Genomic DNA, 24929 nt, shown 5'->3' on the forward strand with positions numbered 1-24929 from the left:
CCGGTGCGGCTCGGCTACGGCAATGTACGGCCTGGCGGAGGCGTCCGGGGGCTGCGGTACGTTCTCCACAGTGGCCGCCGCCCGGCCAAGCGGTGTGTCGGGGGAGGCGACCCCTCCGTAGAGAGGAGATCACCGCCTCCATCTTGCTTCCCGCTCCTGTTCACCTGTTAAAGCCGCACCGGGGCTGCCCCACTCCCGCCCTGTGAGGCGGCGAGGTAGAAGGGGCCCCCACCAGGGGGCGCTGCTCGGCGCCCTCGCCGGTTTCCGGGGAAGCGGTAACGTGCGGGACGTGGAGAGCCGCGACCGCCGGGGAGCGGTGAGTGGAGGCCGGGGCAGCACCCGGCAGCGCACCCCACCCCACGCAGCCTGGCCTGCTGGCCCCGCCACACGGAGACCGGGGCCGAGCGGCTGCCTTGTTCACAGCCCGGAACGGGGGCGGCCGGGGCGAGGGCGGCTCGCCGGGGAGCGGAGCGGGCCCGGGGGGGGGGTGCGAGGGGAGGCGCGGTGGAGGGAGCGGGACGGGACGGGGCGGGGCGGGGGTGCCCCGCCGGGGCCCGGGGCACAGTGTCTGGGCCTCCCTGCGGGGGCAGCGGTTTCTGCAGGGCCTTCCGGCGGGAGCAGTTTGTTTGTGCGGCCGTTGCCTAACAACGGCGCTGCACTTTTTAAAGGGTCTGAGCCCGGGAGGCCGCCTGCCCGTCCCGCCGCCTGCCGCACCTCGCACCTGGGCCGAGGGGCACCGATGCTTGCATGAGTGCCTGAGAAATGCTGCTGAGGAGGGAAGGAGCTAGGCGGTACGTGTGCTGGCCGGCGCTGCAGGCCCGGGTGAGGGAGAGGCGCTGCCCCGAGCTGTCGGGCTCAAGGAGGAGAAACTCTCTGTCCCGGCTCTGAAGGGTTCTTCTGAAAATAATGCCCTTTTGGATCGCAAGGGGTGTTTTGGAGAAGTAGATAAGCCCTTAATGGTGAGAGGAAGTAACTCGCGAAACTTGCTTGGTTGTTTCAAGGGTTAATTGCCTTCACAGCTATGAAAAAGTGATGTTGGTTTAGTCAGTTTATAAATTATGAGCGTCCAGACCCTGGATTTTATTTTATTTTTGTGCTTTTCCAGATAAGAATTTGAAAGAAACGAAGGTGGAAGGTAGAGCAAGCATGTCTGTGGAAGGTAGAGCAAGCATGTCTGTGACAGCTAGAGCTTATTGTAAATGCCGTTCCCAGGGGCAGCCAGTGATGGCTGTTACCAGACCTTAGGGAGTTTGCTTGAAACTTTAAAAATACTTTCAAATGACATGATTATGTGACCATATAACCTGTAAGTACAATTATTAAACGTAGCATATAATTGCTTTTCCAAAGCTCTTCCCTCCTCACCACACTTGTTGCAGTTCATATGGATGGGAATTGCCATCTTGTCAGTTTTCTTGCTGGTTTTAGCATTATGGTAGCACAGGAGAGGTGAAATCTGTTTACTTTTATATGCTGGTTTTAAATTTTGCTCTCCATTTCCCTAAAAAAGTAGGAGGGGAAGGGAAAGAATAAAAAGGAATGCAGTAAACACTGCTTTAGATGATGAAGTTGGTACACAGTACACAGCTAGGTATAGTACCTATGATACAGTACACACGCACATAGATGTTTTGTGTATCTTGAATACAGAGACGTGCATTATTAACTCTGGCCATAGATCCAGTAAAAATCTCACATTCAAGCTTGACTTATTTTCTTGAATATCTGTATGCTTTCTACTGCCTGGTATACTTGCTTAAGTTGAAGTCTACGTAGCTGACTCTCATTATTCAGAGTTGCTTTGTGAAAACGTCCAGTTTAAAAGGAAAAAAAAGATTTTATGAAAACCAAAAATCTTAGAAGTAAGCATATAGGAAATACTGTTTTTATGGGATGTTTTCAGACAGTAGTTGAGTGTATAGCAGAAGTATGTTTAATGGAATTTCACTCTCAATAATACAGTGTTTGGGGATTAAAGATACAGGATTTAAAGATGCAAGAGTGAAAGGAAGAGCTGATAGATATGTCAGACTTTTTTTTCCAAATAGCACTTTTGGAATATTCTGTTTTCCTAAAACATTGAAAAATACAATGCCTGCACCTCATAATTTTGGGGGACCTATGGTTTATCCTTGAGTTTTCAGATGTTTGGAGCATATTCTAACTTTCCCTTTTTCTCTATGCGCATGATTGTGGAGCTGCCTCCAAGCTTACGTTTGAAGCTGCCACTTTTACTAGTAGTTGGAAGTATCTAGAAATACACCAAATGCATTCAGACATACTGCTAAACTGAAAATGGATGATTTTGTTTTGAATTGGAGTGGGTTTATAGTGGCAGGCTGTGCTTTGGTATGTTTGTGCAGTCATATGAAGCCAGTTTGATGGTTTGCTTTGAGTTTAGTGCTGTCACCTCTGAGATAGTTCACTGCATAACTAGGAACTGTGTTAGCACTCTTCTCAGATAGAAACATAATGTTTCTTTGTTGTGATTAGTCATGATCTCATCACTTGATAGAGTAGTTGATAAAATTAATATTCAGTATGTTATTTGCTAACATACTGGTTTGTTTTTTGAACTTTGCAGTGTATGTATCACCTTCAAATTGCCAGTCTTTTGCTTAGAATATGTAAGCATTTTTAACTTTTTATTTCTTTCTGTATAATGCCATCTTTTTGCATATCTCATAAGGATTGTGCATATTTTAAGATCAACTCCAGCAGAAGGATATAAGAAACAAATGTCTAGCTATTTTCTAAGAGTTCTAGGAGGCATTTGGCCACTTTTCCTGGTTATTCAGCTGTATTAAAGGTATGCTGAATCGTTAGTGCTGTAGCATTATTTGTCTCAGTGCTCTCCAAAGCCTGGAGTTGTGAGATTTCTTCGCACCAGTTGAATTGCCTATGTAGTTCAACTGTAACTGTTTTGTCTTTGTTTTTCTAATTTATTAGATTGCTCTCTGAGCAATATGATCGGAGCACAGAATGGTAGAATATTCATTGTGTTACTTGTGTTAGATACAGAAAACACTGCAAATACTCCTCTCCTTATACCATCTCTCAGAATAGGTTTGGTACCATTCCAGTATGGTGATTTGGAAACAGTTCTGGAGTTTCTAAGTGTTATTTTAAATAGAAGTAATACAGATATTAAAGTCGGTGAACTTTTGGAAAGACTTCTCACAATGCCTCTTTCTACGTGAAGTAATTTTCCTCTTGGTGGTTATTCTGCGCTGGCTAGATGATGAGACCAACTTTTAAATTCTTCAGTATGACAAGTTGTTTCAACCATTCAGAAGAGTTTTTTCCTTTATTCTTATGTAATCTAGTAGGCTAAATAAAATTTATCAGTGCCTGAAAACTTACCCTCTTTTAGATTTCTTTTATCATTTATCAGTGTGCAGAACTAATGAGATTAAAGATTTAGGACAAATCAGATGGGAGAATTTATATTTGGAATTAACTGTCCTGTGTTATCACTAGGGGTTGTGAATAGGTTGTCCTAGTTCTGCCTTCTTTAACAATATTATAATTTCATATTATGAATCAAAAGTAGCATTAATACAAGAGAAAAAGTTGAAAGGAATATGTTTTAAGGAATACATCAAGCAGATTTATTCCTTAAGTTAGTATGCAATTACTTGAATTTATCTGGTGGAATTTTGACATTTTTTCTCTTCATCTTACTTTTAGTCTGCATTTATCTCAGTCTCTCTGGACACTTTCTTCTATGTTTACCTATGAAGTATCTTATGCCCCTGTTTTTTGAGGTTGGTTTTGTTTTGTTTTGGGTTATTTTTTTGATTCTTTGATCCTCTCCCTGAAAGTGCTTTCTAATATACTTTTATTATTGGCCTATTGTTTACTTCATACGATCTGTAGGCTTTAGAGGGATGCTGAATTAGCCTTACTGAAACTGCTGTGCACTCTGAGTTCAGATACTGTATGGGATTGCTGAGGAACCTGCATAAGCAGTCCTTTTGCTTAAGTTGTTTAGGTAGTATTAGAGGGATTGAGGGTCATAACTCTCTGCTCAGTTTCAGCTTTCCTTTAAGTGTAGAATGTATGTATGGATTTTTATCTGTAGGCTTAGTTTTGCAAAGCTTATCCAGTGGATTTGGAGAAAATGCTGAGTGGGGGACTGGGATGAAGTAGGCTTTATTTTTGTTTTGGTCTGTCTTCTTTCCATGGTTACTTAGTATGCAGATCTACAGTATTTTTAGTCCTGGCAAAAGTATCCTAACAAAGAATATTCAAAGTTTGAGTGTGAGCCTTAACTTCTCTACAGTTCCATTGTCATGAATTTGATTGACTTTAGTTTTTATTGTGAGGGTGTCCAGGAGCAGCAATATACACTAAATTGCACAAATAAGATGCTTTCAGTTAAATAGGCAAGATGCACAACTAATGGAAGCAAGGTAATGAGCTGCTCCTCAGTATGTGTTTTCTTACAGAAGGGTGTCTTTGACTGCAAGTCAGTGCTGCCTCATATCCATGGTTATTGCGGAGTTGGAGCTGTTCTTATTGCCTCTACGATTTTGTTGGTACAGGAGGTAATGATACATTGTTGGCTCCAACTCCAGAAACACTATGCATGTGTTTTATGCTTGGTTGTGGGGGTTTTTATTTTTTCTTTTCTTGGTATTTTTTAATGCATTTTTTTTCTGTTGTTTTGAGTAAGCTTGATGATTTTTAAGACTTCTTGTGATAGTAAGTTAAGCACAGAATTAATTGCATGATTTGTTCCTTATTTTAGAGTATATGTGAATTTTGTACCTTTCCCCCCCCCAACAATTCCTTTATCCTGTTTATTTTTGTCTAATTTGATTTTATCATTCACTAGCAATAAGTTTGTGCTAGTGTGAAGTCAAGGGCCATTGGCAGACTTGCAGTCAAAGAAAAATAACCCCAAAGTGCTTAGGAAAAAACCTCCCAAAAGATTAGAGAAATACTTTCAGTTTTATAATCTGTAATATTTGAATTTTCTCTCTGTAAAAGTAATCAAGTGAATTACATCAAGAAATGTCTATGGATGGGTTTCCTGATTCAGGTGTTCCAGTGACCTAGCAAACATCTTATGGCTTGTAGTTCTGAGGGAGAAACTTGAACATTACATAACTACTGTCTTAAGCAACTGTAAGGGATCTTTACATTTTGGAGGTTCCATGTTCTATGTCTTTTCCATAACCTTAGAAATGATGGCGGATGATTTAGACAAGTTTATTGAAGATCAGAAGGCCAAGTTGGCACAAGATAAAGCAGAACTTGAAAATGATCCACCGTACATGGAAATGAGGGTAAGAGTATTAATTAGTTTTCACAAATGTAAACACATCTATTGCTTGGGTCTCGATTTAAGCTTACTTTTGCTGTGCTTTCAAACTGTACTTTTAGTTCAAGTATATATTATTTACCTATTCAAAGTAATTTCTAACTTAAATTCTTCATTTTTATGTAGATGTTTCAAAACCTGTTTGCCACCAGGCATATACAGTAACATTTGTGTATTGCAAGTGTAAAAGCTCTTGTAAATGGTTTATTGTTCCTTCCTCCCTCCCTAGAGAAGCTGACCAAGCAGGAATCTGCTCTCAGCCTACTCCAGAGCATGGGTATTGGGTTGGTCATGGATGATAGAATCATAGAATAGTTAGGGTTGGAAAGGACCTCAAGATCATCTAGTTCCAACCCACCTGCCATGGGCAGGGACACCTCACACTAAACCATCCCACCCAAGGCTTCATCCAACCTGGCCTTGAACACTGCCAGGGATGAAATGATATAAATATCCTCAAAATTACTGTTGCAGAAACTAGAAAATACAAAAGGCAAATAACTTAATCCAATCAATTAAACCAAATCTGTTCTTATCACAAATTTCCTGTTAGAAATTTTAGTACCTAATTCTAAAGCTGTAAAGATTTTATAATTTGCAGAACACCCTTAAGCTGTGTAAGAGTGCCAGTACCTGGCAAAAAGCTATATCTAAATAATTCAAGCTAGCTAAGTGTTATGGTAACTAAGTCAAGTCCTTGGTGAAAAAAGGAGTTTTGATTTATCTGTTGTTTGACTTACAAAGTCCCAAACAGCTTGAGCTTTTATCAGCAATTATAATATTCTGTTTTCACTCCCTTTTTTGTTTTATCAGAATGTTATGAGAATTTGTCTTTCCTCTTCTGTGGGAAAAGGATGTATAAAAGTATTTTTACCTAGTTATCATAATTCTTTACAGAAAGGTTGCTTAACTCGCTCCAGACAGTTAATTCTTAGGGAGCTGTGGAGAGTTGGGCTTCCTTTATTTTTGCTTCCTCTGCTCAGAGCAAGTTTAAAGGGGAGAATGTTTCCAGCCTATATTTTGATAAAGTCCTGAGCTGCATGATGAAAGTGCAGTTACAGGGAACAGGTGTGTTAAACTTGACCGTAGTACCATGTAATTCTTTCATAGTTTCAAACAGGGTGCAGTATGTCACAGCAGCCCCCATTAAAAAAAAACAAACAACCAAAACAGAGAAGATATGTGTAAACTATGAAACAATTTTAGATTATGACATACAGTTTATGAAATAAATTGCAATATATATTGTCAACGTATTTCATGACATGAAATACTTTGGACATACTGAACTGATAATTCCTGTGTTGTAAAGGGGAGCTACTTTTTTGGTGGTATTAGTGAAATGTATAACTTGCTTACTGTGGTAATCCAGCATCTTTTTCAATCTTTCTATTCCTCTGTTCTACAGTGCTAATAATTATGTTAATAATGTTGTCCCTGTATGTGATATTTCTTTTACTTTGTGATGCAGCAAAGTGTTTTGTTTTGCTTTCAGAATAAGGAATCAGAGAAGCTTTCTGAGACTAGCAAAATGTTAATATCCATGGCTAAAGAAAATATACCTCCAAATAGTCAACAGAACTATTCTTTAGGTACAGTATATATATATTCTTTTTCATATGTCTTCCCAGCTACCTTTGAAAATTTTTGGAAGGGAATTACTACTTTGGATTTTTAATTATAAGATAACCATTATAATTCAAGTGCGTACCAATTCTTCAGTCTTCCAAATGTCTTCGAGTTGTGTGGAATTTGTTTTGTAGTTATGCTACTCCTTGTGCACACCCAGTATACTCGATGGTGAGATGGGAGCAGAAAAAGCCTTGACCCTGTGTAAGCACTGCTCAGCAGTAACTAAAATATCCCTGGTTTATCCACACTGTTTCCAGCACAAATCCAAAGCATAGCCCCATACAAGCTACTATGAAGAAATGTAACTATCTCAACCAAAACTAGTGTGTTCTGTAATAATAATCTGGGCACTGAACGCATTTGATTATCAGTGGATGGTTGTTGATATTATTTGCTGGTTCTGCTTTAAAGCAGTGTAATTTCATTTGGATTAAATTAGACAGAGACTTGTTCCTTGGAGAGTGGTGAAAGTGATTGCAGAGGTGGGCTTCTGAGGCAGAGGATATTTCTTACAAAGTACTTTAAGATGCCAGCTTGCATGGCATTATATTTTAGGAGTGCAGCTTTTATGAGACCTGAGAGTAATCTTGGAAAAGTACTAACTGTGTATTTTGGGTCTACTACAATTAAAAACACTGAGGTGGAAAGAAAAAATGATTTTCAGCATATGGCCAGCTTCCTTCTAGTTGTGTGGAAGCCACATATTTTTTCACATGCTTCATGCTAAATGAATAGATTGTTTCTTTCTACTTGCAAAGTGTGTTTTGTTTCTTTCTACTTGCAAAGTATGTTTCCTATTATGTGATTGGCATGGATTAAAATACCAGAGTAATATAGAAACTAACATATCAAAGGAGACTTCCTTTGAAGCATACATTGGCAAAAGAAAATGTACAATATTTAGATTATTTTACACTATTTGTCAAACTATCCAAATACTGTTTATGTTGTTTTGCTTTGTTGTGTTTTTTTTTCCAAGTGGGAAGAAAAAGCACAAGGACTAGAGGAAAATTAACATCCAAAACCCAATCCATTTTTCTGTGTTTTCCACCCAACTGCTCATAGGGAGAGGACATTTTGTATTTCAGCTGTTATGTAATTACTGGTTGCGCAGTTCATTTTATTTGTGCTGATATCTAATAAAAATCCAGATGCAGGATGTGTTTTGTATTGATACAAAATAGTATACTAATAATATTTAATGGTGTTAACCTTTCAGGTGACTATGGCTTGAGTTTACCTCTTGGAGAAGAATATGAAAGAAAAAAACATAAACTGAAAGAGGAACTCCGACAAGATTATAGGCGATACCTTTCTCAGGTAAAGCATCCTGTCTGGTTGCCTGAGTTGAGTGAGTCTTTTAAAAAGATTCACTCATTTTAATAGAATGAAAATGAATAAAATCTGGAAAATCTTTATAGGAAGGCATTCATTATGAACCATGGCTGATTTTGCAGACTTGAGTAAAAGTAGTTTCAAAATGTCACTGCTCGGAATGGTTGTATATTCCAGGCTTCCATAGATTTTGCTGCCACGAGGCTACTTATTGCTTAGTACCTTTTATTCTGAATAGTTTAATTTATTTGTATGTGCTACTCTCTTAGTATCATCTTAAGAATTTAAAATATCATGTTACTTCCTGAAGTGCTTATGTGTTGTGTGGTCTGTAATTCAGTAAGAATATTCCTATAATTAGTGTGACTGCATTTGACAGCTTCTTTTCAGTGGTAGAAATAAAATTGTTCTGCTTAACATGATTTATTAGATGTCACAGTAAATTTAAAATTGAAATGGTATGTGGGAAATGTTGTAGTCTTGGGAATATTCTGTATCCCTTCTTAGCCAAACAGGAACAAATCAGGAACCAGATAATCTGTTGTCTCAAAATGCTAATTATCTTTAGTTCTTAAAATGAAAAAAAATGGATTGGTTTTAAGAGAAGTGGTCTCTTTTGTTAAGTCAGATATTTTTGAATGAAAGACTCTTTCTGAATAGTATCTTTTCCCTGATTTTTAGGGTATTTCACAGGCAAAAAGAAAGGTAGGGTGCCTGCAATATATTTTATTTTTGTTCTTTTTTTCTTTTCAAATTAGTCACTTTTTGCTTTGAAAGCTTTGTGCAATTTGAATTAATAAAAAAATCATTACTTTATTGTGCTTTATGTGATTGTGCATGCCATAGTGATTAGTTGTGATTAACAGCATCGTTGGCTTTGTGCAAATGATTACTTAAGTTCATTATTTCCATTGGTAAGATTTTAAAACACTCGCTGATTTCTTTTTTTTCTTTTGCCATTGCTATTGTTGCTGTCTAATGCTGACTCCATAAAACTTTTTAGTTTAGTAGACATTTGCTTCAAGGCTTTTAAGTTCCATAGATGTTACCAGTTCAGATCTTTTTAATTATTTATTTATTTATACACCTACTTTACAAAGCTGGAATAAAATCATAAACCCTGAAATGTCATGTCGTTGGAATCAGAGCTGGGGTGCTTTTCTTTCTTATCACTGACATCTCATCAGTGATGGTTAGGGAAGCAGTAGGGGCAGTTATTCAGCACCTAGTGGCCAGAATGTGAGAATACAAGTAATGTGAAGAACAAAACAAGAGACACACCTTTGCAAGCTGTGTTCAATTACAGTAATTTTTTATTATTTATATCATTATTTATATTTATACTGTCAAGTCTATACAGTTTTAAAATTTAAGCGTCCATCCAGGTTGTTCAGATTAAGCAATTTGGGTAAAAGGACTGGGAGGTAATGTGGTAGAAACACAACCTTCTGGTTTTTCTGAGGCTTTGAATAACATGTATGTGATACAAATTAGCTATATTAGCATGCAGTAGAATTCCTGAATAGTAATAGCAACAGCAAAACAGGCTTCTTAACCTCTTACCAAAATAATGCTTATATAATTGTTGCTTCTTGTTTAATCTTAAACGTCAGATTAATTTCAAAGTTAGAATATTGTGTAAAAACTTATTACTTCATAATTCTTACCGAAGTACCCGAATAATATAGTTTAATATAAATTTCTGATGTTTTATTCCCAATTGAATTTCAGTTGTACAAATTTTGTAGTTTATTTTTTTAATGTACAATTTAATGTAGTTTACAGGGTTTCTTTTTATGTAGTACATGTTAGCTATATTAAGCTTGTAATTCTGCAGAATAGGTAGGATAACAATCTCTTAAAGAGATAGTGCAACTCTTAGCAGCTCTCATTGTGGTATTTTGGTTAATAACTTGCTTAGTCTTGCTCACATAGAAAATGCAGTTTCCATCTGAGCTTCTGATTTTTAGCAAATACCTTTTAAAGATCAAAAGTATTCTCTATAGATCTGTTCAAAAAGAATTAATGATGAGGATTACAATTTATTTAGTTTTTCTAGCAAAAATAACTTAGTTCCTATATTAATCTAGTTGGTTTAGTGCTTGGATATTTGCATGGTAATTAAATCCCTTAAATCTTTCAATGTTTAGTTGTGAAATGTAATTCATAATGATGTGGGTTTGCACTGGAACAGGTAGAGTGCTTATGTGTTGACATGCCTCTAAGCTTTTAAGCTACATAAAGGATGGAAGGAAACAATGCTAATGAAATACCGTATCTAACCCATTCCTTTCATCAGCCCATGCCACACAAATAGATGATCTTTTTATTAAAGATAATCAGATTTATAAAACATAGGTGATTGAGAATGGCTGGGGAATGCTTTTAGTAAATGAGTGATGTAGGAAGAAGCCACTAGACCTAGAAGCTGAGAACCTATTCCAGCACTGGTATTTGATTTGAAAGGCCAATACTTTGACGTGTTGCACGGCCCAGTTCCCAAGCCGTGGCTCAGGGAGCTGTATGGAGCAACCACATAGTGTTTTCAATGAAAAATTCTGTTCTGAAAATGACTGATGGTCCGTAAGGAATTACAAGATTTGGTGACAGGTCATTACCCTGAAGTTTGGGAACTGCCGTTGCAAAAAACATAGTGTTGAGATGCAGAGTGTTGGCTGTGCTAGTGTTAGTATGGATTCCATCTCCATCTGTTAAAATAAGAGGTAGACACATGTTATCCTTTTTTTTTTTTTTTTTTTTTTTTAGAAAAATCAATTTTTCATCTTAAGTAGTGTTTTGGAAGGTTCTTCTTATGCTTGTACATATGCTTGTGCTTATTCTACTTCATTACAGGAAAACTGAGTACTGGTGTGATTTCTTTGAATAAAAATATGTATTTTTAATATAGGAAGACTGTCTTATGTGATCATGGAAGTAGTGTAACAGGGAAGAAGTGACAAACTCTTTGAAACTCAGGCTTAAAGTGTGACAAAGCACTTTACTTTCTGCATTCCTTGACTTCATTCATGTGCTCCAAGATAATTCTACATTTTCAAAATGTGAAGGTTTTCTTCAGTTTTTATTTAATTGAATTGATCAGATTTATTTCAGAAAATGTTAATTCCTAGCAAGTAAGTTTTGGTATTTTAAAATATATTGAGTATATATTTAAAAAATATTTTTTTTTCATTTTTTTTAAATGTAGAAAAATTATCAGACTACTGGTGAAGTAGATCCATATACTCAGGGATTATCTCTTCCTATTGATGAGCGAAAATCTGCAAAGGTAAGTATGTGGAGGAAATTAAGTGGTATATAACTTGAAAAAGAACCCGAATGTTTAAACTGTTGTGGAAAAATTATTTCCCCTTTTTTGTTTGCATTCCCCCAATGTTTACAAATAAATGTTTTTGGGAGGTGGTCATTAGAATAATCCTAGGTTACCTGTACTCTAAATTTCTAGATAATTAGATGTGTAAGTTTGCACTGATACTATTTGGAGGTTTGCTATTTCCAGTTCATGGCTGCAGGGCACCGGGTGTTTTCAAAAGCTCTCATTGTGCTTGGGTTTTGTTCAGCAATAAATATTGATCTAATAAAGAACACTGTTTTTCTTATAAATCCTCTTCTAATTTATTACTCTTTCTACTGCAGCCTGGGGATAAATGTTAAAATATTTCCATGTAGCTATTTCTACAGTAATAGTCTTACCAGTTCTTATCAGAACTAGATCTTGTATTTCACATATTGCCTGCTGTTAATATAGGAAACTTACCAATGTCCAATCTTTCTTTCAAAATACTGATACTAATGTGCTTTGTCAAAGGAGTACACATTCTCTCCCTGTGTTTAACCCGTTTGGTTTCTGTGCGATTTCTTACCAGTTTATGGTCTTGCTTTCATATGTTGGAGAAGGATACTAGCCATAACTGTCTCTCTGCTATTGGAGGTTCATGGAGGTTAGAATATGAAGATGCAGTATGCATATGTGGATTTTCTTAAGCTCTGATTCAGGTGTTCACAAAATCATACTATGCATCAGAGGAATAGATCAATCTTACAGGGGTTACCTCTCCTCTGCCCTTCTACTGTTCACTTGTATTTGCAGTTCCTTTCTTGTATTTGCTTGTAAATTGATCCAGGAAGTTGAAACAGCAGAAACACTGTAATTTAGCATATATTTTTGCTGTCTCAACAAACACCACTGGTTGGTTGTTAGGTTTTGTCAAACCCCAGCAGAGATGCAAGGCAGAAAGAGAAACTGTCTTGTTGGAGGAGGGGCTGTTGCACCTTTGAGGATTTTGTTTCACTTACTTATTTTTAATTAATTTTTTTAAACCTATATTTCTTGGAATTGCATGTTGCTTTGTGTTTGAGGCTATGCTGTTGTTGTAATCTGACACAAGACTTATGGTATGGAATGCGTTGGTCTTGCCCTTGCTGTGCTTACTTACGCTTTCTGCCTTTCCCGTGCTGGCAATTATGTTTGGCCGTATGAGGAGCCTGGTGAGAACTCAAGTGAAAACTGCTGTTACGAAAAAGTCTCAAACTCCAAACTATATTAGTGTTAAAAAAGAAAAAGGCAGCAAGAATGAAATGGCTGGGAAGGCGAATACGTCTGATCATTGGTTTTCTATCATAGGAGCTCAACATTTGCTGAGATTTTCTGCTTAAGTGTGTTGTATCCTTTTTTGCCCACTTATTTAGTGGAATTGCAGAACCTAAAAGCTGCCAGAAGGTGTCACAGTGTGCCCTGCTAAACGGTTAGCCTCTGGGCGGATGATGATTAGAGGTTAACGTTTGCATTTTAGTTTCCTCTATTAGGTAAAATGTGCAGCCACACAGCATACGGAATTTTCTGCTGAGTGTTTCGCCACCTGTTACAGACAATGCTAGTTTCTCAGCTGTGGAAAATACCCCTCAAGCAGCTTCCATAGCTGTCTGCAGATATGAAACTTCTAGGCACAAATCTGGGTGGGGGAATCCCTGAAGTTTTTGGGAGCATTGGTCTTATTTGCAAAACAGCTACTAAGCTGGTATTTCTATGGTGATAGATCTATAAATTATTTTTGTTTGAAATTTGTTTGTGGGAAGTAAATTTATATGTAGTGCTAAGGTTTTAAAATACTTTTTGCTTTTTTCTATTGGAAAATACTGCAGTGGAGAAGATCATAATTCTTAATATTGTAATATAGTTCTCTTTTATGCACATATATGATGGTTGGAATGAGTTAGTGTAAGACATGCTCCATGCTCTAAACATAGGAAATAAAGTAAAATAGAGTTTACTTTACCTGTAGACTTTTGTATTTCATATTATGTTACTAAGCTATTGATGTAAAATTCCTGCAGGGATTTTTATGATGTATGATTCCTGCAGGTTTATTTTTAGATCTGAGCAAGCTGGATATAAATGTCACCTTGAAAAAGCAACTAGGACAAAGTGGATCAATCATGTTTTTCTTGGTTTTCCTTGTGTTCTTTGTGCTTTCGACTCTTTTTGCAGTCAGCTTAACTGCTTGTTTGAATTTGACAGTTCAAGTTATATCCTAAGCTCTAATTGACACATCTTGTCTACACATGTATTTGTTGTCCTGTTTTAATTATGAGTGGGGCAAGTCACAACTAATCTTAACACACACAAAAGTAAGTTTAAAAATCATATGTAAATACATCTAGATTTTAAATTAGAATGTGATCTATGATTGTCCAAGTAGTGAGGCTTTGGAACAGTTTTGTAATATATTTAGCAAGAGGAAAACTGACTGGTTTAAGATTGAACTTAATATTACACTAGTGTTACTGGGGGCTAGACTTCATGCCCAAGAAGCTGACTTCTTACGGATTTCAGATTAAGAGAAAGTAATACGTTCAAGAATGAAGAAGTACCTTGAAGCAATTCAAGCGCTATTTGTACATCATGGGAGGATGGGAGGTGGGGAGAGAGGGGAGAAAACCACAGCTTGCATGTGTTCATTTAATACTGCAGTTCTATGAAGCTAAAAGGTACTCAAAAATGCAAAATTATGATGCCCTTTTCAATGCCTGTTTTAGGAGAAACTACGGCTTGAAAGAAACAAGGAGTACAATCAGTACCTCAGGGATAAAGAATTGTGGAACGAAAGGCTAAGGAAATTAGGGAAGAAAAACACAGAGGTAATACAGGTTTATAGTTTTATCATTGACTTATTATTTGTATTGATCCGAGAAAGCCTTCCTATTGCTTGTTCATAGTAAAATTTTGTGTGGAATGGATAAGTTTTCTTTTTTAAATATTGTTGCCTTAGTTTTAGTGATGGGCTGCAATAATTTGTAACTTTCATCTCCTGCAGGTTTGATTTAAGAAGGCCTTCCACTTTCTTTTTTTAATATGGAAATTCTTAAGTGTAGTGTGAGAGCTAGGCTGTTTCATGACGGGACTTGTATTTGTCCTCACAACAGCTGCAAACTTACCGTCTTTCTTGCAGCAGACAGCAAGTGTAAATATCCATATATTTGTAAGTTCCATCTAGAAAAATGTTTCTTGTCTGTCTCCAGAAAGATTGTTTTCTTAGGAGAAAGATGTTTTCCTCCAAGTGCATTGAAGTGTCATGTAGTTGAAAACTGTTTTAATCCATGCGGACAGCTATGAGGCAGTATTCAGCCATCCTTTATATTTTTAAATTCAGTGTCTGATTCTTACTGGGTTCTTAAAATTCTGGGGAGCTACACAACAGTGAACCCTAGGAAAAGCAAAAATGCAGCTTGTGTTTTGTAACTGAGGCTGTAAATCTCTATAAAGATTTTTATGCATGTTTGGGCATTTATGTTTACTCAGCTGTCTTATCTAATTAGATTTAGGGAATCGAGGTTTTTCTTTCTGCTTTGTTTGTCATCCTGTTGGACCTTTATGTTATATTTTTGTTATTCTCATGTAGAAATAGTTTTATCAAAATCTTTTTGATAAAAGAACAAACAGTTTGCTCAATGTGATTTGTTTAGACTCAGATCTTTTAATATTTTTTTTTTTCTATTAAGAAGAATGAGATGGACAGGAATAAAATACCTGTTGCTGTTACAAGGCTTCAGCCAGAACTACATACAGAAGTACAGCCCTTTAATACAGGGGCAGAGCCTCCCAAGAAGGATGCCTTTACTTCTACAGAAGGTTATGAAGAGCTGCTAAATAAGAGACGGCTGGAGGAAGACAGGTATCAGAGGTTAGATGATGACATTGAATTAAGAACTCAATTATTAAATAAAAGACTTGATGAAGATTTGGATGTTCCCAGTCGAAGGCATCATGGATTTGCTACCCAATCCGTAATTCCTATTAGGAAGCATCACAGACTTGATGAAGATCGTAATTTTGGTAGAAGATACTACAGAATGGACTATGATCCTGAGATAAGTGAAGGGATGGACCCTAGATTTAGATCTGAAAGTGCTTATGACAGAAAAACTCCTCGTTTTTTTCATGCTGAAAGGTATTCTTAATTCTGTTTTCTCATTTATTTCTGTAGTGTTGTTGACAGCCATGTTTACTTCTTACTGAAAAATAGTCAGGATTTTCATATGAATGCAGGATTTTTGTACTTCCTTTAAAACAGACCTTTGAATAATCTTTAGAAGAAATACTTTAAAAATGGACCAATACTTGAGACTATGCATCATGCATTAGGGAACATTTTGTATATTACGGCAAACCAATGGTACAAGAGAAATTACCTCAGAAAAAGGAAGTCCATAATTCATTTTTGTGAAGAGTAGTTTGCCAGAAAACATTCATTATTAAACAGCCTGTTAACTGTTAACTGTGTTAACTGGTAAATCAGTTTGGTTGCTTTGACATAAAAGGTTAATCTTGCTTCTAGGTCACTCACTGAAAAGGGAAAAAAAGAAGTATAACCTGCCCAGTCATGCAGGGTTTGGCAGTCTGGCCACCTTTGGTTATTCCATTGCAACAACCAGTTGCTTTCAAAAATAGATGGGTTGTGGTGTGCGATAGTAACAAACTTGAAATAGATGTGTTTTATACAGCTAAATTCAAATGAACTAAAGCAGTTAAGTTACTTGTAAATGAATTTTAAAAAAGTGCTTAAAGAGTGTACATTTTTTCACTTTACAGATCTTGGGAACAGGCCTCTTGCCAAAATTGTTCTCCTGCAGCTCCTTCAGTGAAGGAAAAGCTGATTTTTTTCCCTGGTTAAGCAAAATAACCATTTCTTCCCCCTCCTTCCCTAGAATTAACACTTCTAGAAAAAACAGAAGGCAAATTGTACCACTTTCAGCAGTGTTAAATACTGTGATCATGCTTCATTGTTAATTACTGGTGGATTGGTTAAATGATCTTTTGAGTTGTTGTTTACAGGGATAATTTCCTGAATAGTACTGCAGATTAATAACTGGGAAGAACAAACCCTGAAATGCCCTACTACTGCAACAGTGTTTTCTAAAATGGATGAAGTCACACCTCTTTTGCAGTTTCAAATGCCAATGGAGTTAAAATAACTTCTCTACAAAAATAGCTTTTCATACTCTTCCCCAGCTCTGTTTATAAAGAAAAAAAAAAAAAAAATTAACCACTGTAGTGCAATATTGGTAGAAATGAGCAAAAGATGTTTTAGGATAGGGATGTCTTGTCCTGTAGCTTTTCAGAAAGAAAAAAAGCTAGAAGCTTGACTTGGTGTCTGTATAACTTGGAGCTTCTATATAACCAAATATTTGTAGGTTTGAGACTAACAGCAATGTTAATCCTCTTGTGTAGATTAACACCCAGAAGGACAAATGTCCTCTTTTTTACTAGGTATCTGTTTGCCACTGTCTAATTCAATTGGACACAGCCTAATATTTAAATAAAAATGGCCATGTGATAAAGTTTGAGGGCTTATTTTGTTTCTCAAAAAATGTACTCAGAATTATAAATGTAAAATATAAGGAAGGATGGTGTTTAGACCAGCAGTAGGCAGTATCATGTTGAATAATAGTATACACAGTCATAGTTATTCAAAAACCACTGATTATGCTTGTATAAATACGAAACTCGTATATCACCAGGCAATTTGCTGCTTAATTGGAGAGGACTCTGAAATAGTTTTAGTTCAGTTTTCTTATATTTGTTATTGGCAAACTTGGTGCCATCTTCTTAAAAGCAGTTGCTGGGCTGTCACCTGAATTGCCTGAACTTAAATTTGTACATGAAATTTAAGTTTGGGTTTTTTTTGTGTGTGTATTTTCTGCTTTGCTGCATTTTTACTGAAAATTCCCTTTTTTAAATTAAATGTGCTTTGTAATCTAGTACTTCTTTTCTCTTCACAAGGAACTCCACTTAAACTTTTATTAACTATTTTCATAGAATGATAGAGTCATAGAATAGTTAGGGTTGGAAAGGACCTCAAGATCGTCTAGTTCCAGCCCCCCTGCCATGGGCAGGGACACCTCACACATTCTCCATTCAAGAAGAAGAAACACTTCTATTAGTTACTGACAACTCAGCTTCTGTAGAGTTAGCATATTTTTTTCTACGTTTTCATTTTGGGCAGTGTCAACTTTTCCAGAATACATCTGATTCAAGATAAACACTAAATTCATAAGGAAGAATATTTCTATTTGTTGTATTAAAGTGCTTATGTTTTTAAATGGGCTTTCTTAGTTTGGAGAGGCATGTGTTTGCAACCGGACTTTTTGGAAAGACTTCTGTTTGATGGAGACACAAGGCCTGTAGCATATTTCAGCAAATAGAAATGGTGACAGGAAAGCAAGAAGAATGCTTTAACTTGTCCCCAGCAGCCAGCTGTGTCATATAAACAGGATACAGCCGCTTCTTGATTGAACTGGACCAACATGTCTGGGCCTGCCATTTGCTGCTTTTTGCAAAAAAAGATTGCCTCTTGAATCTCAAAGTTTGTTTGTTTTTTTTTGTTTTCTCCCTGTGTCCTTTCATCACTGACTGTTTCAGTCTTATGTGACCAGCGTTGTAAATAGCAGACTGATCATGAAAGATCATGTTATGCTGAGAGGATGGGTATGTGTTCTTTCATGTTGTTCTTGTGGGTTGTTAAGATGCCAAATCCATGTTTAATAATCTGCCTGCATCCTTTTGCCTTTGATTACTGGCTTTTATTTAAATTACAGAGATGGGCAGTGCTGTGGGTCTTTTTAGATAAAAGAATAACATGAGGTTTTTCCTATGTTTGCCTAGCATTTTTTTTGTTTGCTTAATAGGAAGTGCATGGCTCTGTCCAGCTCAGGAAAACATATAACTTTGTTAACAGGTGTTGGGTAGTTTACTTCTTATTGAATACCTATTTCTGCCTTTTATCAAGGTAACTTGAAGTCCTTATTGGAGAGTAGTTTGTGAGGCAAGAAAGGCCTATAAATTCAACTACCCCAGTTTGGGTTTTTTTTTTTTTTTTTCAGGAAAAACTCCCTTGTGTCCATACCTTATTTGGCATCTTTGGAATTATTTGAAGTTTCAATTATATTACTTCATATGTGGATGATTCAGATTTTAGCTCCTGAATTTTTGTATTCACCATGTTAACTTTGTCTTTTTATCAAAAGTTACCTCCCTCTTTTAAATTGTATCAGGGGCATAGTGAAGGGGAGGTTGTCAATAAAGAAGCTTTTCATGTCTGAATTAACTGTTTCATCAGACTTGCCCAGTAGCTGTGTGCTGAAATGGGTTGTAGACTTTGTTGGCTCTTGGGGATTAAGAACAGCAAAATCTGTTTCAATTAATGCAGTGTAAATGCTCTTCAGCTCTCATAATTCTTTATCAGGGTCAATAGATAAATGCCGCATGAATGCAGGCTTGGGAATTCAAACTCCAGACAGAAAGCTGCCTTAACAAGAGTATTTCTAGAAAATGTATGTGATATTGTCAGAACTGGTTCTGCCATCCTATATGCAATGGGTCTGAGAATCCATTTGCATTAAACTGCTAGACCTTCCTTTTAAGGTTGTACATTGTTAGGCAAGCATAGCTGATTATTTTCTATTTCTTTAAGGCCCTCTCTGTATGGAATAGTAAGAGACCCACATGCAGATTATGAAGATGAGTTAAAGGAGAGAGCACCTATGCAGCAGACCTCAAGAACTGGAAATTCTAGGTGTGGCATACAGTGTATTTTGCTGATAATTGCCCTATAAAGTCATGTTGAAAAGAAAATATTTATTGAAAATCCCATATATGTTAGCTGATAGCTTTTCCTACAGCTAAGATGTAAGAAAAGCATGTTTCCTTTGAGAATAGCTGTTGAAGTTTTCTTTTTGAAACAATAAATGACCTACTCTCCTATTGAAGACTGTTAATTGGAGTGTCAGGGAATCCTTTTTTCCTAGTAATTTTAAAGTTTCTCTTTGCCTCTTGTCTTGGTTTTGCAAGTCCTGATATGATTTTGAGTGGATGAGGCAGAAACAGAACACTTGTAAAGCTCTTATATAAACTCTTGAATGGCACCACTCAATCTGTCAACATTGTTTAAGTGCTCAACGGAGTCAGTGTTTCAAATGGCTTCAGAAACTGCAGGCAAATGAGAACTGTGAGGAGTGCCTGTTTGCCAGGTGGTTTCTTCTTTTGCTTGTGATATTTCTTTGGATTTTAGGAAAGCTGTTTGTCATGAATGTATCACATAATGATGTAAGTGCATCTCTCATGTTTCACACAGACTACAAGTACATTCTTGAGTACATTCCATTTTCTTTTTTTCTTTGCCCAGGAATCAGGTGCAGCTTAGTCCTTCAGCTATTGAACAGGCCAAGTCTGCAGCTGAAATGCCGTATACAACAGGCCGTGTTCTTGGTATGTATAAAAACCTAACAAATGACACTGAACTAGACTTGCTTTGCATATTTTAATTTTCTTTGGGAATAATTAAAGCGTAGGAAAATTAGTTCTTTATTTGTACTAGTTGTCACCAAGACTGGTAAATAAAAAGAAAAATCATGTTTCTTTTCCCTGTTAATGTAATGTGGCTTTCTAATTAATTTTGAAGAGCCCAAATTTTTTCTTTGATTTCATTAACAGTTTAAAGCCTAGATACATTCTTAAGTTCTTTTATGAAATGAAATATAGAAGAAATACTAACTTGTGTATTGTTAAAGATACAACCTTGGGCAAGAACAAATTATTCTGATCATCTCTTAGTGTTTAAATGTAGCCATAAAATTTAGCAGGAAGCATTGAGTACAGTAGAGAGAAATACTGTTGAAAACATAGCATTCCTAGTTAAATTCAGAAAATCATAAGACAAAGATAAAAGAACTGCAGTAGTTCTTCAGACAGGAGCCTTAGAAGGCAGGCTAGGTTTGAATTGAGGAAAAGCTGACTAACAGTTATCAGAATAATTGTTATGTATTTTTGCATTTGAACTTCCCTGATCTTCAGTGCTGTTTTTTTGAACTCTTTAAAGGCAACATTAAAACAGTGGTGTTGTAATGGTCAGGCATCTCACTTATAGTAACTTGAGGACACAAAGTTGTGAATTTATATTCTAGCAGTCCTGATTAGGAAAGGAATATTGTTAAAGATGTTGTATAAAGATTAAGTAAATTAAAACTTGAAGGTTTTGGAAATGAGAAGTGATTTCAGACTCCCCAGAAATCACAAAATTTGAAGTTATTTTGCACATTTTGGTTACTTTACAGTCCCAGCACAATAATTGAATGAAAAATAAGTCAGTCGTGCATCATGTTTTTTTGTTCTTGTGTTTTGGTTTTGTGTGTTGTATCTGTTAGTTTGTTGGGGGATTTTTGTTCATTTTTATTTAGTTTCCTTTCAGGTTACTTCGCTTTATTGGTCAGGTCTACTTTACTGGATAGCCAGTGACTTTGTGTATGGAAATATGTTAGGAGTCCTTGTGTTTGATAGTCATAATATATAGAAAGAGTTGATTTTTTTTTTTGGTTGTTGTTTTTAAAACAGCAGAAGACTCCATGCTTATTGTGGGGGTACTACCATAAGTTGGACGTTTTTTGTTTTCCTTTAAAATCCATGGTAGATGCTATCACCGTTTCCTTTTACATATGCATATCTGCCAATACTTTGCTAAATCCTAGTAGTCACGAGAACCATCCTAAAAGTGGAACAATCTGCTTTCTTCCCTGTGGGTTTCACTCTCTTCAGTTTTAACTTTCATTTTTATCCTGAGCAGTGCCTCATAATTTTGGAGTGCTGTAGTGTATTTTCCTTAGTTGAGCACTAGGGAAAAGACTATGCAAAATAAGTAACTTGCTTTTAAATTGCTGTTTAAGCACATAGCTTTGGAATTTGTAGCTTCCTGACTACACAAAACTAGTCAAATTAAAGAAATATTAATCAAAATTTTAGTAGTGTGGATCACTGTATTCCAAACAAACTGTGCATTAAAACTAGATGTATCTTTTTAAGTCAGTAAAGGTCCAGCATTCTTCTGCACATTCTCAAATCATACACGCTATTATGTATCATGTTTTAAATTGACTGAAATGTAATGGTTTTGTCCAGTACCTTTTGTGTATTTTGTGGAGCATTTAAACAAATGTGTGGTTATTTCCATTAGGTGGTCAGGACCGAGAACTTCTCCAAAGGAAAAAAGAGAAATACAGGCAGGAACTAATAGAACAGATGGCTGAGCAACAGCGAAATAAGAGACGGTAATGGAAAGTTACTAAATCTTTTTAAAGATAATGGCTGAAATTTAAAGGCATTTCATGAATTTAGTATGGTAAGAAAAATTTTCATAACAAAGGAATTCTAGCTAGGTAGGTAATATGGCATTCAGTCAAACTCATCAGTGTGAACACTTTAGTTTTAAATAAACACATTCACCAGCTTTCAGTGGAACAAAGGAAAAGCCAGATATTTGTAATTTAAAAAAATTATTTTGTTTCCTAAGAAGCTGAAGTTATCTTTTTTTATTCCCCCCCCACCCCTCCCTGGGACAGGAGTGTCCAATTACTTTGCAAAGTTGAAAATAGACCTTGGTTTACCCTCTCATTTAGGAAAGTAACCTTTCATTTTCAAAGCACTTGACCAGCTGACTTATGCAGAATAATAAAATACGAATTGTCTTGCTTATGTGTTAGTAGCTGCCTGCTGAATGATAGATGGTGATATTAGTGAAGGTTTAAGGAATTAAAAATAATTTACTATTGATGGTTTCACTGTGATGGAAAAATTGTACATACTGAGCAAGCCTGAGTCCTAAAATTACAATATACTACTTACTGCTGTACTTCTGAATCATTCGTTTCAGTATGTTTTTTATAAACTTCTTGCTGTAATGCAAATGAAAATCAATTTAACAAGTGTCCTGAACGGTTGTAGTAAAAAAACAGTGTGGTGGTTTGTGCTTTTGTAGGAGTTGGATTTTTATTAGACCGAATAGATGATAGCCAGATGAGAGTTCTGTTTATTCTGTTTATAATAATATCTGGAAGGATTATATTATATCCTTCTTTCCTAACTCCAGGAAATCGAGTGAAATCATGTCTTTTGTTATCCTATATTTTCAAAGCTATTTTAACTAGAGAGTTGTGGGGTCTGTACTTTGAAAGAATGAGTATAGTTGTTACTGTTTTCTGATTTGATCTGTTGTTTTTGTTTTTTAAACAAAAACAGTGAGAAGGAACTTGAGCTCTCAGTTGCTGCTTCTGGAGCTCAAGATCCAGAAAAGAAGGTAAGGAACTTGGATTTTCTTTCCCCTATAGATATGTACAGACACACATACATGCATATAGGCATGTATATATAAATGTATATATATTTTTTCATTATTAGATGTACACTGTGCTTGCTCAGACACAAAACTTTGTAGAGTTTTTCTAGAATGGTAAATGTGGGTTTTTTTCCTATGGGGTATTAGCATAGAATAAAATTGAAGCCAGGGATGATAAGGCTGTAAATCAATACACATTTTCAGCTTAAGAGGAAAATATTTTTGCAGAAGTTACCAAACATTTGCTTTTGCTGTGACCAAGTGGAAATTTTGTTCCAGCAGTGGGTATCATGGAAAAAAGACTTAGTGTCCAGTGTTAGTTTGCACATGCACACATTAGTAACCTGTCCTCGGTAATGTAAAGGATGTTGCAGAAAGCTTTTGCTCTTTTTCAATTAAAAAAAAAATCCAGTTGTTTTGCAGCCCAGTTGATGTCATTGTAGCAGATTTTTATTTCAAATTTGTATTTCTTCTTGAAATCGAATGTTGTGTTCAGGATTGCAAGCATTTTGATAGGATTTCTTAAAAAGCAAGATGTTTAATACTGTGTTGCTTGTTTTAACAGAGTTACTGCTGTTCCACTTCCTTAGTAAGGTGATTATTGTACTAGAATTTTGATTAGCATATATGAAGGAGTAAATTGTCAGCACTACTAACCTTAGTAGCAGACTGATAGTCACAGAACTAGCACTATTTGCATGTGTTTGCTAACTGCTGAAGCCATTGTATCTTGGGTGCAGTAGAGATCTACTGTTGGAGGTGTAGGAAGGGTAACTTCCTCAAGCAAGAATAATCTGGTTGTCAATTTAACTGGTTTAAATTCTCAGTTGTGCTGGTTTTGGGGGGAGGCTACAACACAGAAACTTGTGCTGTTTCTGAAGGGTGCAGCAAGGTGAAAGAAACTTATTTTCTAGAAAATGAAGATGTATGAATGAATAGCTGTAAGATGCTATTAGGCAGCACATGGGGCAGGAGACTGAAAATGCACGTAGAGAAGCAATGAAGCTGAATCAAAATTCCTGCTCCTTAATGGGTAGGGAGAACACTGGCAAGTGGTCTGGCTGTGTGTTCCTGGCCCTCTCTGCTGCAAGTATCCATAGTGCATGTTTCCCTTTTGCAAACTGGCGCAGCTTAGTTATCTGGCAAAAATCTTCATTTTTTTTGCTACTTTAGTTGGCTTAGATTGGTGGGTTGGCTGATCAGGGATTCAGATGGTGAAAGGGAGAGGAATGGAGTGTACAGCTGGAAGCCAGGCAGGAAAAAAGGAAAAACTGAGCAGAGAACGCTGGCTCTTTTGGCACAGCAGGCTGTAAGGTCAGTGTAAACAGTTTCGTCTAATCAAAGCTCCCTAGGCAGGAGCATGCTGTGCTGCAGAACTCTCTGCACCATATGCATCTCAGTCAGAGACTGAAAAATGCATGTTGAAGGAACAAAACTATATCCAGAGCAAGTCCAGGACATGTATAATGTTTTAAAACCATTAATTTAGCTGAAAGCCTTCAATTAAGTAGAATTGCTACATTCATTAAGCATCAGTCACCCTTAGTTTTAAATTGCCTCTCGGGGAGAGATTCTAATTAGGTGGATTTCTTGATTAATTACAAGTTGGTTAAACAGCAATGACTGATTACGAATCTATAAATGTAGACTGTTGTATATACTACTTGTTTAAAATAAAACTATCCCCAGGATGAGCTGGGTACCACAGTCACATCTGGAATCAGGTGCAGAGCTGCAATCACGGTTACTTTAGGAGCAGTTTACATTAAACTTGTTGGAGAGAAAAGCTCTTTTAATTGTTCTCCTGCTCAGGACACTGGATTTGAAAAGACAAGTTAAAAAAAAAGTCTTAATACTGCATAGTTTTCAGTTGTTGTAGCTCATATTTATCATCTGATTTTGTATGTAATTCTAGAAATTTGAAGCTAAGTATTATAAACAAATATTCATGTCTA

General features: G+C 36.5%; 1 protein-coding gene across 14 annotated transcripts in view; it reads left to right on the forward strand.

Moving 5' to 3' along the window:
• Positions 1 to 10: 10 nt before the first annotated feature.
• The window catches only part of CSPP1 (centrosome and spindle pole associated protein 1), a 56954-nt gene continuing 32035 nt past the window's right edge, over positions 11 to 24929 (forward strand). For 3 of the 14 annotated variants that reach the window (XM_065668390.1, XM_065668400.1, XM_065668395.1), the window contains exons 1-12: positions 13 to 316; positions 5191 to 5294; positions 6825 to 6921; positions 8181 to 8281; positions 8978 to 9001; positions 11502 to 11582; positions 14351 to 14452; positions 15314 to 15762; positions 19285 to 19386; positions 19996 to 20078; positions 21817 to 21910; positions 22878 to 22935. In XM_065668390.1, coding sequence (XP_065524462.1) covers positions 5193 to 5294; positions 6825 to 6921; positions 8181 to 8281; positions 8978 to 9001; positions 11502 to 11582; positions 14351 to 14452; positions 15314 to 15762; positions 19285 to 19386; positions 19996 to 20078; positions 21817 to 21910; positions 22878 to 22935 — 1293 coding nt within the window. In that variant the 5' untranslated portion in view covers positions 13 to 316; positions 5191 to 5192. Of the gene's footprint in view, positions 317 to 668; positions 792 to 3690; positions 3768 to 4451; positions 4551 to 5162; positions 5295 to 6824; positions 6922 to 8180; positions 8282 to 8977; positions 9002 to 11501; positions 11583 to 14350; positions 14453 to 15313; positions 15763 to 19284; positions 19387 to 19995; positions 20079 to 21816; positions 21911 to 22877; positions 22936 to 24929 lie in introns of those variants that run through there. The other 11 variants (XM_065668398.1, XM_065668403.1, XM_065668404.1 and 8 more) reach the window with 9 other exon arrangements.

Source organism: Lathamus discolor, chromosome 2, assembly GCF_037157495.1.
Source record: "Lathamus discolor isolate bLatDis1 chromosome 2, bLatDis1.hap1, whole genome shotgun sequence".
Taxonomy (NCBI): Eukaryota; Metazoa; Chordata; class Aves; order Psittaciformes; family Psittacidae; genus Lathamus; species Lathamus discolor.